Source organism: Bos javanicus, chromosome 4 (assembly GCF_032452875.1).
Source record: "Bos javanicus breed banteng chromosome 4, ARS-OSU_banteng_1.0, whole genome shotgun sequence".
NCBI classification, from domain to species: Eukaryota; Metazoa; Chordata; class Mammalia; order Artiodactyla; family Bovidae; genus Bos; species Bos javanicus.
This window is the reverse complement of record NC_083871.1, coordinates 100,356,383-100,371,171: the sequence shown is the minus strand read 5'-3', so window position 1 is coordinate 100,371,171 and position 14,789 is coordinate 100,356,383. Positions and strand designations below refer to the sequence as shown.

Here is a 14,789-nt window from a genome sequence, read left to right as displayed (position 1 = left end):
CCTCCCTCTTTAAAACTCTGTTGTGGAGAGGTCAAAATAAAATCGGGCTAATTTAATTTTCTTTTGTATTAATGTATTTTTCTTTTTTACACTTTTTGTTTTTGCTTTATTCTTATAAAAAATTGAAAAGCTGTATTGATGGAGAGGATATGTTCAGTTTTGTTTGTAATATAATTAGCTTTTATGGTCAGCAGACTCAGGTCTTTCTTGAGCTCAAAAAAACTTACTTTTATGACTATTTCTGTTCCCTTTGTTCTGTTTCTGTGTTTATAGGTTTGAACTTTTGACATACCAATTATCCTTTTTTTTTTTAGTTAATTTTATTTCTTTATCACCTTTATATTCTGGAAGATAAGCTTGTTCCCAATACTTTATTTAATTTTTCTTGAGTAGTGCTGCCCAGTTCTTCTGACTTTGGTGCAGATTTTAATTTTGCTATTACAGTTTTCATTTTCTTGCTACATTTTACTTTCTTAGACAACTTGCTTTTCCAATCAGCTGGCATCTCAGTTTGTTCACTGTGTATGTTTGCCGGTTTTCTTCTTAAAATACCTGTTTCAAAGAAACCATGTCTTTTGGATTCCATTTTGGTCACACTATAAGTGCTTGCTAAAATTAAATTTCTTGAGATTCAACGTGATATTCCTTTTCTTTTGCTAAATGATTAATTTTTATGCATTCCCATATTGTTTTTCTTCTGTTACTTATCTTTTAAAGTGGGAAAGCTGTCCAGTTTCAGGGTACCTGAACAAATAGGATGTGGTGATTGCTTCTGCCTCGTGTGCTAGAATTCTAGTTGGAGGTGACTTTGTTGGCCTGATATGAGATCTTTTATGCTTTATATTGATATTGCCTGCTTCTAATAAACTTCAGAAAAAATTCTTCAGACATGAATGTGCCTTAGGTCTCTGACTCTGTCTCTGCATAAGATGATCCTTTTTGAGTAGAGAAATAGTAGATCACTTTTTCTCTCTCTCATGGGAGCAGGCTCTGCAGCTAAGAATGAATATGCAAGTAGTTTTCTGAACTTGTTTTTGGATTATCCTTTCCTGCTTGTTTTCCCAGAAGTTAGGACAGGCATATCAGAAAATGTTTCCCTCAGAATATGTTACTTATACTGGAGTTCAGTTTACTTTCAAGTCTGTGGACATAATTCAGATAATGTCAGAACTTGTAAACATTTATATTAGCACTGGGGTTTAATGTGTCCTTTTGGGGTTTAACTTTAATCTCTTCATTATGTCAAAATCATAAAATTACTTTCAAGGTATGAAATATTCTATTCTCTTTTTTGCAGTTCTTGACTGTTAGATAAAGGAAATCTCAAGCATTTCATTGAAACTATGGATGATAGAACGTTATGCTTGGGGCCATATGGGAAAGGATGATTAGAAAAGAGTGTGACGAACTAGATCTAAGATAGTTTGAATGGTAGTACGCAAATACAATACCTATCTCTTTATGCAGCAAATTGAAGGAAGCTTTCCTGACACTGGTGGGGCTCATTCCCTAGTCTTTTTCTTATTTAATTTTTAAATAAATGTCTTTAGGTGACCATAATGAGGATAGGGGAGATACAACTGGAGGGAGGGGCAGATGAGGACTAACAAAACTCTTTTAATAAAATCTAGAAAGAACTTGGGAGCCTGGAAAAAGAAGGTGACTTTTTTAAGATGCAGTTTAATAGCAGTTTATGTAATGGCCCTCCATGTATACTCAGAAAGTAACTGAAATTCAAGATGACAGCAAATCATATAGAAAAAAAATCTCATTTTAGTACCATGGCTACTAAGCAGTAATCTAATGAAAGGGGGAACTCCTTGTTCCATGTGTCCCCAAAGAACAGGATCAAAACCAGTAAGCAGTGAAATTTACAGCATTTAAAGCAGGGATAGACTGACTTGTACGGTCTTGAATTGTCTTTCATTAGAGAGATTCAGTTGTATGCTGGGCATACACAAGCAAGGATTCAGATGCAGTATGAGCGGTTGAATTAGATGACAGAGTCCTTTCCAGCAGTGAGATGTGGCTTTCAGACACTCTTACCAGTGGTTTTTAAATACCTCTTTATATTTGTTTTGTATATGTTTTGGTAAGCAAAAGGTTACATAGTGTGACAAACATGGTATAAATGAATATGCTAATTCTTTAAATTGGACTCTTATATACAAGTCACCCATAGACATGGTAGGTAGGCAGTATAAGGCATTGTCCTTTAATGGTGTTATCATCGAAATGACATACACCTAATTAAATAAAGGTAAATGTAGTAAAAGACATATAAATAAGAAATAGAAGAATTAAACGGAGGAAATTGTTTATCAAGAGTATCAAGGGTGGAAGGCGGGGAAAGTATCAGGTAAAAGTTTCATAGAGAAAATAGATCTTCAGGGGCAATGGAATTTCAGTAGACGAAGAAGAGCAACAAAGTGAAGTTTCCCAGATACGTTGGGAGCAGTGTGTCTGAGAATAAAAAAGTCCAGAATGGTAAATTGGTGTTTAAGATGACTTGAGTATCGTGGCAAAGATTTTCTGTTTAACCAAAGGGAGCAGGTGAAATGTTTTTGCGTGAGGAAGAGGTGTGACCAGTGTTCTTGTGTTACTCTTCAGGAACACTGATTTACGTTTTTTAAATTGTTGAAAGTGGGAAAATTGATTGGAAAACTATTCAAATGAGAACTATTGAGACCTCTGATAATATTATCAGTTAACATTTATTGAGTGCTTCGTATACCAGATATATTACCTTATTTCAGTGAAGCCTTGCGGCAACAGGGGCTTCTCTGGTAGCTCAGCTGGTAAAGAATCTACCTGCAGTGCAGGAGACCCCAGTTCAATTCCTGGGTCAGGAAGACCCACTGGAGAAGGGATAGGCTACCCACTCCAGTATTCTTGGGCTTCCCTGGTGGCTCAGATGGTAAAGAATCTGCCTGCAATGCAGGAGACCTGGGTTTGATCCTTTGGTTGGGAAGATCCCCTGGAGAAGGAAAAGGCTACCCACTCCAGTATTCTTATCCATGGACTATATAGTCCATGGGGTCGCAAAGAGTTGGACACGACTGAGTGACTTTCAGTTCAGTTCACAGCAACAGTGTATTATAGGTGCTTTCCAAATGAGCACCTGGATTTCCTGTTGGCCTATGAAAATTCCATATAGCATAATATATTATTTAATTTCTCCAGATACCACTCTCTTACATACGCATACATCTGCACTCTCCAAATCAGTAGACACCTTGTTGAATACTGTTATTCCTTAATTTAGCATTTTAGAATATGCTGTTATAATTAGCAGTCAAAACAAATTTTTATTAAAGATTTAAAAGAACCATGTTGAGAATTATGCTACAAATGAAAAAGTATAAGATGTGGTGTCTGACCCCTAAGGCCATTGAATTAACAATACAAGATATAAATAGATGAAAAGTTAAATTGCAGTAAAAGATGAATTGCCAACAAAGTTGTCGAACATTAAGTTCATTAAGGTTCCTCTGTATTTTGTGGTACTTAACTAAATGGCATTCATTTATTTGCATGCTAGCTTCCCAAGAAGGTAGCAAATTCTTTTAATCAGAGTTCAGCCTTCCTATTTTATCCCAAGCAAGTAGCACAGTGCCTAACTTATAGTAGGCGTAGTAAATGTTGAATTAGATGGATTGCAAGTAGTATGTCTTTTTCAAAGACCATATTGCATCTTTTTAAAAACCATTGCCTACTTTTGTTAGCAAAACAACTCTAAGAATAGGTTTGAAAAGAAGTTTTTTACTTTGAAATGTAGATGTATTTTTAACATGATTCGTGTTGTTGTATTAAACCTTCCTGTTTGATCCAGTTTGTGTGGAAAGTTAAATGTACCTTTGTAGCAGCCATTTTCTGCTTCCAGTCTCTTAAGCTACTGCTTTGTTTTGTGGCCAGAAGTATAGAAACACCTGTTTTCCCTGGTCTCAAATATAAGGGGGGAACAGTTGTAGACTTAAGAGGCCATCTGCTCCAGCTGCAGAGTTTTCCAAGGTCTTCCAAGCTTCTTGCTTCCTCATTGTAGCAGTAGCAGAGGTAACTTAGCACTAAGGGTTTCTGTCTGGTGGTCTTCCCACTGTTTAAATACTACTTCCCATCATAAAGTAGAAAAGTTAAAGGAAAGGGTTCCTAACTTCTCAGGGATCATGGTACCCTTTGAGAATCTGATGAAAAGTGACCTGGGCTCTTTACCTAGAAAATGTATACACACAAAAGAATTTGTAAGCTTTTTGAAAGTCTCTTCACTGATTGTCAAGTAGAATATATCATATATAGAAACAAAATAGCTTCAAAACAGATTTGTTGGTACAAGAAAAATATAGTAAAAAGTATAATTTTAATGTAACAAAAATCTGTTGTATATTTAACAACCAACAGGCTTCACATTGCAATGACAGAAAGGAGAGTAAAATGATACTGGATAAATTATTCTTGCTAAAAAGGGAAAAGTGAAGCTAAACCAGCCTGGATGTGTTGACAAGTTATATTTGTCAGCCTGTTTTACCTGAACTGTATGTGGTAAACAGAAGCTGTGTGCAGTTATTTGTCACCTGCCTGGTTATTTACACACCCATCATGGTGAGAATTTATTGCTGTCCAACTCTATGACACATGATATGATTCTATTACATGATGTTATTGCATGATGTCTTTAAAAACATAAAAACTATCACTGAAGAAGTAATCAAGGTGTATACTATTACTGGACTATAAAGCTAACCAGTTTTTATCAACTGAATTATATATGATAATCAGAATTCATAACCAAGATCTCAAAAATTAGTTTTAAACATCTGCTGCTGCTGCTAAGTCGCTTCAGTCGTGTCCGACTCAGTGCGACCCCAGAGATGGCAGCCCACCAGGCTCCCCCATCCCTGGGATTCTCCAGGCAAGAACACTGGAGTGGGTTGCCATTTCCTTCTCCATTGCATGAAAGTGAAAAGTGAAAGTGAAGTCGCTCAGCCGTGTCTGACTCTTAGCGACCGCATGGACTGCAGCCTACCAGGCTCCTCCATGGGATTTTCCAGGCAAGAGTACTGGAGTGGGGTGCCTTTGCCTTCTCCAAACGTCTCCTAGAAGTGGACAAATCAGAAGAGGAAACAACAAAGAAATAGAGAGCAGAAGGAAAACTACTATAACGTGGTGTCCCTAAAGCCAGGGGAAGAGAGGGTGCTTTAAGCGGGGAGAAGTGATCCACTTTGTCATGTTGGGACCTCAGTTAAGGTGAGGGCTAAGAGATAACCTTTGCATTTCACAACATGGAGGTCTTTGACGTCAGCAAAAATGGCTGTAGTATAATAATGAGGGTGGAAGCCAGATTAGAACAGGAAGTAAGAAACCAGAGATAGCAGATATTCACAATTGTTTTGGCAAGTTTAGCTATGAAAAGGAGGAGAAAGAATAGTAACTAAAAGGTGGATGTCAAGCCTAAGGATAGACTTTATGTTGCTGTTGCTTTTTTAATGGAGTTGTGAGTGGCATATTCTGATGAAAGGGAGCAAGTAGAGCAGGAGAGGTTGAAAACACAGGCAAGAAAAGGGGTAACAAAGGAATGAGTTTTTTTGTAAGACAACAAAAAAGGGTGATACCAAAACTTACATGAGGGATTACCTTTAGATAGGAAAGGATTTGTCAGTTGCAGGAAAATAGAAGTTCAGGAGGGAATTCATGTCTGAAGACCATTTTCTGTTTGGAGAAGAATACAAGGTTATCTGAGAATAAAAAGGAAGGAGGAGGCTTACAAAAAGTGGAAGAGGTTTAAAATAGTCTCTGTGCAAGGTGTAAAAGCAAGAAAAACAGGAACGTGGTAAGATTGCCATGTAATGCTAAGGGACCTGTTGAAATTGTGCATCTCTCACTTCTATCCCCAGAATCTGGGAGACAAAATTAGGGTTAGATTTTTCTCCGTAGCTGGTCACGTTTCATGAAGTTAGAATGAAGGTGAAGAATATGTCTGACATCCTCTCTTCTGATCGCTGATGCCTGCCAAGAGTGAGGAGAAAGGAACTAGATAGAGCACTGCCTACCTTCCCTATTTCACCACCACTACTGAGGTTAACACTCTCCAGCTGCTGGGGAGCTGGTTAAATTGTCATTCCAATCCCTCTGTCAGTAAACATAGCACTGGTCTCACGTTACTGCTGCTATTACTGGGTAAGTAATGCATTATCAGTAGTTGCTTGAAGTAGAAGATGGTGTGTATGACTTACTTCCAAGTCTGTCACTTGAGCAATTTCACATTCATTCAGTATAAAAGCTTCTATTATGTAAAATTTACTATGTATCAGAAACTATCTAGGCATTAGAGCTACAAAAGTAACTAATAGTGACATGATGTGTGGCCTGCGTTCATAGAGGATACAGATAGAGGCAGGTTGAGTTGAATGTGAAGCAGAGAAATACATACAAGCTGCTTTGCACAAGCTGCTTTGCGCACCCCTGTGAAGGTCATATTACTCAAAGATGACTTTAGAGGAAGTTTGATTAAAGCTTGATTCTAAAGGATTAGTAGGAATTAACTGGGTAAAAGACAGTGGAAAGGAATGGGGTCGGCATAATGGGGCTGAAAGTTGAGGTGCTGAGTAAGATTTTTTTTTTTTCCAGCAGTGCAGACAATTGTTTTGATACCTGAAGCCCACCCAGCTAGTAGGGGCCATACTGATCCACACTTATTCCACCTTAAAACTTTTCTTCCATCTAGTTTGTTGAGTTACAGAATACAGAGGTCAGGAGCTTTTCATTTAGCATTAACAATGAAATAACTTGACCCTAAGTAGCTTTTCCTTTTAAGTCTCCCATGAAGGTACTGTCAGTCATTACTGCCCCTCTTCTACATCAAATTTTAGTTAGCATCAAGAATAGAGCCACAGAGACTTGATTTAGGAAAATCTATGTTATTGAGGTATAATTTAAATGCAAGAAATTGCAGATATTTAAAGAGTGCAACTGGATAAGTTTTGACATGTATACAATCATGAAACCATCACCACAGTCATAATAATGAATTTGGTGGATTCCATCACCCTCAGGTGCCCTTTCGTAGTCCCTCCCTTCCATAATACCCCAGTAAGCAACTACTATTCTGCTTTTTTATTAGTATATATTAGTTTCCGTATTTTATATCTTTATGCCAGTACCATGCTTTATTGATTACTGCAGTTTTCAATAATTTTTGAAGTCAGATATTGTTAGCTCTCCAGTTTGTTCTTTCTTTTCAAAGTTGTTTTGGCTGTTCTAGATTGTTTGTTTTTCCACATGAAATTTAGGGTCAGTTTGTCAAAGTTTTTTTTTTTAAAAGCCTGCTAGGATTTTAATTGGTATTGCGTTGAACCTGTATATCAATCTGTGGAAAATTAACATCTTTGCAATATTCAGTCTCCCCACCCATGAATGTGCTTATCTCTCCATTTATTTATTTAGATCCTCTCTTAATTCCTCTCAACAGTGTTTGGTGATTTTAAGTATATAGGTATTGTATTTTTTGTTAAGACTTATTACCAGATATTTTATAAATTTGTATGCTATTGTAGATAATACTGGTTTTAGTTTTTATTTGTAATTATTAACTGCTGGTGCTATATTAAAATGCAGTTGAGTCAGTATATTGATCTTCTGTTCTTTAACATCGCTAAAATTACTTATTCTAGTAGCTTTTTGGTAGATTCCATTGGACTTTGCTCTACATAGCTATCATCATCTGTAAACAAAGACAGTTCCACTTCTTCCTTTTCAGAATGGATGAGGTTGGTTTGTTCCCTGGTTGCAGTGCTCAGAACCTCTAGAACAGTGTAGAATATAGGTGATAGAAGAAAGATGTCTTGTCCCGGTTTTAGGAGAAAAGCATTCATTCAATCTGTCACCAGTTAAGTATGATGTTAATTGTACTTTCTCTGTAGAGGCCCTTCATCAGTCCAGAGAAATGTCCTCCTTTTCCTAGTTTGCTGAGCTTTTATCAGTAAAGGATGTTGGATTTTGTCAGATGCTTTTTGAGATGATTGTACGGTTTTTCTTTTTTCAGTTTGTTAAAATGGTGAATTATGTGGACTGTCTTTAAATACTCAACCAACCTTGTATTCCTGGGATAAATACTACTTAATCATGGCCTCTTGTACTTTTATACATTATTTGATTGAATTTGCTAACATTGTTTAGAGTTTGTGTTCGTGAGGGACATTATCCTGTGCTGTTCCTGACTTGTAATGTCTTTGTCTCAGAATCAGAGTATGTTGGCCTCAAAGAACACATTTTGGCCTTCCTATTATTTTGGAAGAGTGTGCAGAATTATTATTATTCATTTTTTCTTAAGTGTTTGGTAAAACTTACCAGTGTAGCCATCTGTGACCTGGGAGTTTCTTTGGGGGAAGATGGTCTGTAAAATCTGATATTAGCATTTTCTGTGCTTTTTTTCCCCCTAATCATTCTAGCTAGAGATCTATCAATGGTATTGATCTCAAAGAAATAGCTTTTGATTTCTATTATTTTTCTGTTTTCCATTTCATTGGTTTCTGCTCACTTTGAATTTATTTTTTTTTAATAGACTTTATTTTTTAGAGCATTTTCAGGTTTGCAGCAGGGTACAGAGATTTCCATATGTCTTTTTCCCATGCATTTTCTTACGGTAGAAGGACAAAGATGGTTAATTCGAGACCTTTCTACTTTCCCAATATAGGTATTTAGTACTATAAATTCCTCAAAGGCCTACAGAAGAAGATGCTTTCTTTCCTGTCAGTCACACTAAGCCTTTCCAGTATTGTCATTTTTGTCTGCTAAAATAAGAATTGTAAAGGCAGCATCTGCAGGGATAAAGGGAGTTTAAACTCACAACTGTTCCTTTTCATATGCCTTTTGCACATTTATACCAAGTTGAGAAGGACGGTATCACATATTTTAATTCAGGAACACTACTTTTGACAAAGCTGTCTTACTGACTACTGCAGTTATTTCTTTACTTTGTTCCACTGAAAAGGCCTATCTAGTTAATCCTCTCCAGTTAATAATTAGCATGAATAATGGAAAGGAAGTGAAAGGAAAACTAGTTTTATCTAAATCATTTTAAGCAATACTTCTTTGCCTCAAACAAAGCCTCACATTTCTGCAGTTGTGAATATAGATTAAGCTGTTACTCCAGGTTGGCCTTACTTTTAAATTTGTTTCTGAATATAAAGTATAATAAGTCATATCTTTATATTTCAGCCATTATTCTGAACCTTCATTAACCTAATTTTGGATAGTCTTTTAGAACTAGTGTGAATCAATCCACAGCAATAATACTTAACCTTTATTAAACATACTACCTTGTCTAGTAGTGTGTTAGATACTTTGCATGGATTATTTCATTTGATGATACACTAAAATCCAGTGAGGTGTGTTTTTAGTCCCATTTTATAGATGGGAGTAAAAATGGGAAGAAAACAAAGATTTCGAAAGTAGTCTTAAGGTCCTACAACTCTGGTAGAATTGGAGCTCTTCCCCAGTCTCCAGTGATATTAAGTATGTTATACACCTTCTTTCTGCTGCTGCTAAGTCACTTCAGTCGTGTCCGGACTCTGTGTGACCCCATAGACGGCAGCCCACCAGGCTCCCCCGTCCCTGGGATTCTCCAGGCAAGAAGACTGGAGTGGGTTGCCATTTCCTTCTCCAGTGCATGAAAGTGAAGTCGCTCAGTCGTGTCCGACTCTTGGCGACCCCATGGACTGCAGCCTACCAGGTTCCTCCGCCCATGGGATTTTCCAGGCAAGAGTACTGGAGTGGGGTGCCATTGCCTTCTCCCACACCTTCTTTCTACTAATGTGTTAATTTACTGTATAAGGAGCCTTGTTGTTGTTCAGTCGCTCACTTGTGTCAGATTTTGTGACCCCATGGACTGCATCATGCCAGGCTTCCCTGTCCTTCACCATCTCCCAGAGTTTGTTCAGACTCATGTCCCTTGAGTCAGCGATGCCATCCAACCATCTCATCCTCTGTCATCCCCTTCTCCTGCCTTCAATCTTTTCGAGCATCAGGGTCTTTTCCAGTGAGTCGGCTCTTCGCATCAGGTGGCCAAAGTATTGTAGCTTCACCTTCAGCATCACAGTCCTTCCAGTGAATATTCAGGGTTGACTTCTTTTAAGGTTGACTGGTTGGATCTCCTTGCAGTCCAAGGGACTCTAAAGAGTCTTCTATAGCACCACAGTTTGAAGGCATCAGTTCTTCGACACTCAGCCTTTTTTATTATCCAGCTCTCACATCCCTACATGACTACTGGAAAAACTATACAGAACTTTGTAGGCAAAGTAATGTTTCTGCTTTTTAATACACTGTCTAGGTTTGTCATTGTCTTCCAAGGAGCAAGTGTCTTTTAATTTTGTGGTTGCAGTCACCAACCGCAGTGATTTTGGAGCCCAAGAAAATAAAATCTGTCACTGCCATTGTTTCCCCACCTTAATCTTTAGTTCCTCTTCGCATTCTGCCATAAGGGTGGTATCATCTGCATATCTAAGGTTATTGATATTTCTCCCAGCAATCTTGATTCTAGCTTGTGCCTCACCCAGCTCAGCGTTTTCCATGATGTACTCTGCCTGTAAGTTAAATAAACAGGGTGACAGTATTCAGCCTTGACGTACTCCTTTCCCAATTTGGAAACAGTTTGTTCGTTGTTCCATGTCTGGTTCTAACTGTTGCTTCTTGACCTGCATACAGGTTTCACAGGAGGCAGGTCAGGTGGTCTGGTATTCCCATCTCTTTCAGAATTTTCCACTGTTTATTGTGATCCACACAGTCAAAGGCTTTGGCATAGTCAATAAAGCAGAAATAGATGTTTTTCTGGAACTCTCTTGCTTTTTCGATGATCTAGTGGATGTTGGCAATTTGATCTCTGGTTCCTCTGGCTTTTCTAAATCCAGCTTGAACATCTGGAAGTTCATGGTTCACGTACTGTTGAAGCCCGACTTGGAGAATTTTGAGCATTACTTTACTAGTGTGTGAGATGAGTGCAATTGTGTGGTAGTTTGAGCATTCTTTGGCATTGCCTTTCTTTGGGATTGGAATGAAAATTGACCTTTTCCAGTCCTGTGGCCACTGCTGAGTTTTCCAAATTTGTTGGCATATTGAGTGTGGCACTTTCACAGCATCATCATTTAGGATTTGAAATAGCTCAACTGGAATTCCATCACCTCCACTAGCTTTGTTCATAGAAAAATGCTTTCTAAGGCCCACTTGACTTTGTCTTTTAGGATGTCTGGCTGTAAGTAAGTGATCATACCCTCGTGATTATCTGGGTCGTGAAGATCTTTTTTGTACAGTTCTTCTGTGTGTTCTTGCCACCTCTTCTTAATATCTTCTGCTTCTGTGAGGCCCGTTCATTTCTGTCCTTTATTGTGCCCACCTTTGCATGAAATATTCCCTTGGTATGTCTGATTTTATTGAAGAGATCTCTAGGCTTTCCCATTCTGTTGTTTTCTTCTGTTGCTTTGCATTGTTCACTTAAGAAGTCTTTCTCTCTCCTTACTATTCTTTGGCACTCTGCATTCAGATGACTTGAATAAACAATCCATTAGAAGTTACTGCTGTGAATTACTCACATCCTCTTAACTGAAAAAGGTTGTTTTATCATCGAGGAATTAAAAAGGAGGAAAATTATTTTTTATTAAATTCTTGACATAGAGACAATATATTTAAAACATACATCTGGCCTGGAACTCAGAAACACTGTGTGTAATTTAGTTTCCTGACTTAATGCTATGAGGCCTCCACTGATTGTTGTGATAGGCAGGTGGTTTTACCTCTTGGAATGCTTTCTTTTTTTTTTAAAGTACCAGCCCTTGAGAAATAAGATGATAACGCTAATTTTCTGGAGGATGTAAAACCCTGGAGGTAAACTTTTTCCTTAAGGGAAAAAAATACCTCTGTATATTTAGTGATTTCAAATTGTTTGAATTTAATGATTTTATTGTTTGTAAAATAGATGCTTTATCTATATAATGACCCTTAACCTTAAAATGAAAATACTGAGTAATGGATTTGACTCAGTATTTAAATAAATATTTATTTACATAGGTAGCTTATAATAATAGCTAATCCTGTATCTGTTAATTTTAGCTATACCACCTTATTTTCAGTGCTTTGCATGGATCAGTTACTTTAATTCTCACAACTCCGTTAAATGTATGTTTAATCATGTGATTATTAGATTACTATCTGCCTCCCACACTGGGTGGTAAGCTCTGTGGAATCAGAAACCATCTCGGATTTTGTTTACCATTGTTCACTCTGTTCACAGAGCTGACCATACAATAGAGCTTAAATTTGAATGAATGAATGAAATGAATTCTTAATAGCCAATACTGATTACCTTTTGATAGTGATGTCTGCCTCCATCAAAGTAGTGATGCTTTCTCTGAAGTATTAAAATACATGTTATATGATCTGTGTAAAATCTTTATTTAAACTCAACATTTTTTCTTTGCTGGTCACATCTTGACTTCATGGTGATTAAAATTCCTTAGAAATAGAGCACAATCATATATTTCATTACATTTAGCTTTTTTTTTTTAATTGTTTTCAGCTTGACTAATGGTTTGAATTGCAGTCATACTGTGTGCTAACCATTGTGCAGAATTTAATTTCAAGCTCTTGGTTGCTTGTTTCACTTTGCAGGTAATGTAATTCTTTGACGAAACCCTTGTAGCTTTAAGAAAGTAAAGCTACCAGGTGCTTCATTTCCCTTCTTCAGTCTACCATCCTTACGAATACTGTTTTCATTTGGCTTCTAAGGGAGAAGATGTCAACCGGACACTAGAAGGTGGAAGAAAGCCTCTTCATTATGCAGCAGATTGTGGACAGCTTGAAATCCTGGAATTTCTGCTGCTGAAAGGAGCAGATATTAATGTATGTAAAGAACATTGTCATTCTAGAAAAAAAATTCCTGTTGCATGCTATTGGGTAGTTGTTTTCAGTAGATTTGTAAAATAGTTACTGGTGGAAATCTCATGTGAAAGTAAGAATATAGTCTGAAATTTTGCTGAATTTCTGTAGCTTAGAAATACATGGTTGTGATTTTTTTTTTAATAAGCAGAACAAGTTTATTTTTTTAAACTGATAAAACTTGGGGGTGGGGGACACAGGATAGATAGATTCATGCTTCCTTTTCATGTTCTAAAGCAGTCTGAGAGTTAGCACTATCTGTAGGTAGCAAATGGCTATCACCCAGTGGAGGATAGGCCCTGTAGTCATACGGAAAATCTAAAAGTGGATTTTTGGACAACAGTCAGGCAGCAGTTATCTCTTGATTCTTGCCTTTTGTAGCCTCTGCATTTCAGAGTTTCAGAAAAATGTTTTAAGTAACCATAAAGAGCAAGTGAGATGAACTTTTCACATCTCAGGGGCTGCCATGTCACCTGGCCCAATTTTGGGCATCTGTTACCTCTTCATACTGGCGAGCCTACAGTAGTGGGGGGTTGAGGCTCAGAGAGGTTAAGTAACTAGTCACACAGTTAAGTGCCAGAGTCCAGATTTGAGCTGGGGTCAAAGTCCTGCTCCCTCTGTTTCACCGGCTTCTAAGGAGAAACTGCTTGTGGGCCTAGGCCTCTGTCAGCTCTGTAAGAGGCTAAAAATGGGAGAACATTGATTTTCAGTTATTTACAAGCATTCCCTAATGATCTAGAGAGAAGGAAGAAATGAAAAATGGATAAAGTGATCTATATCTCATTCTTTCATAGGCTCCAGATAAACATCATATCACACCTCTTCTGTCTGCCGTCTATGAAGGTCATGTTTCCTGCGTGAAATTGCTTCTGTCAAAGGTGAGGTCAATTGCTGGTTTTTATTGTTTTATAACTGTTCAAGCTAAGTAATTGGTTATTAATTTACTTAAATTTTGTGTGGCATCAGGAACAGAAAAATTAGAGGTAACAGCCAAAATTGAAGACTAGAGCAATGTTGCTTGAAAGAGCTGATCCACACGCTGTTACCAGTTCTTACTGGGTAAAGAGCCTGAGCTAGAAAATAAGTCAACACAGTCTCCTTCATCAAGAATATCCTGCAATTTTCTTTTTAAAAGTTAGCTGAACTAGACATTGTACTTAATACAGAAAATGTTGTCCTGTGCTAGTAACAGTTTGCAGACTGGTGCCAGATTCACATACCACACTTTTATAACCTTGCCTTTGAAATTTGTAAACTTCTTTGTCTGTAGTGATCTTTCTGAGCAAGATTATTGAGGATTGCTGTAAGGGGCTCTCCAAGTCATTTGGTTTCTTGATATGATTGAGATCATGGTACATTTGGAGTTTTCCAGTGTTTTGTCTTTGATTACAAGCTCTCAAATGAAGGTCAGAGTCCAGCCTTAAAAATTAACCAGTCAGTTGCAACCATTCTAACTGTATTAGATGGAAACTGCAAATGTTGGAAGACAAGAAATCATCGTAAAATAAGGCACTCACGTTAATCCCAAAATTATCTTTTCATGGCCATATTCTGGAAAATGTTAATAATGTTTAATTTGGAATTTTCAAATAAGTCCTGCTAAAAGAAGAAGAAAGAATTAGAAATAAAATGAGTAAATATATATGAAGCATTTTGCACAGTACCTGACACATCATAATAGTCAATAAATAGTAGCTTTTATTATGTTTAAGACTAAAGAGGATTATATGCTTCATAGATTCAGTTTCAGTAGGATTTGGAGAACATTGGGAAAGAAAGTAGTACTTTTGTCCCAACACTTTATTGACAACTTTTCAAAGGTACTATCTGAAAGCAGTTAACCCAGGTCCTTTAAAATTAGGGGGTTTTAC

General features: G+C 37.2%; 1 protein-coding gene across 1 annotated transcript in view; it reads left to right on the top strand.

The window, feature by feature from the left end:
• The window catches only part of MTPN (myotrophin), a 77,654-nt gene that overhangs the window by 36,256 nt on the left and 26,609 nt on the right, over positions 1-14,789 (top strand). Inside the window, exons 2-3 of the mRNA XM_061414823.1 lie at positions 12,769-12,882; positions 13,713-13,796. Coding sequence (XP_061270807.1) covers positions 12,769-12,882; positions 13,713-13,796 — 198 coding nt within the window. The remainder of the gene's footprint in view (positions 1-12,768; positions 12,883-13,712; positions 13,797-14,789) is intronic.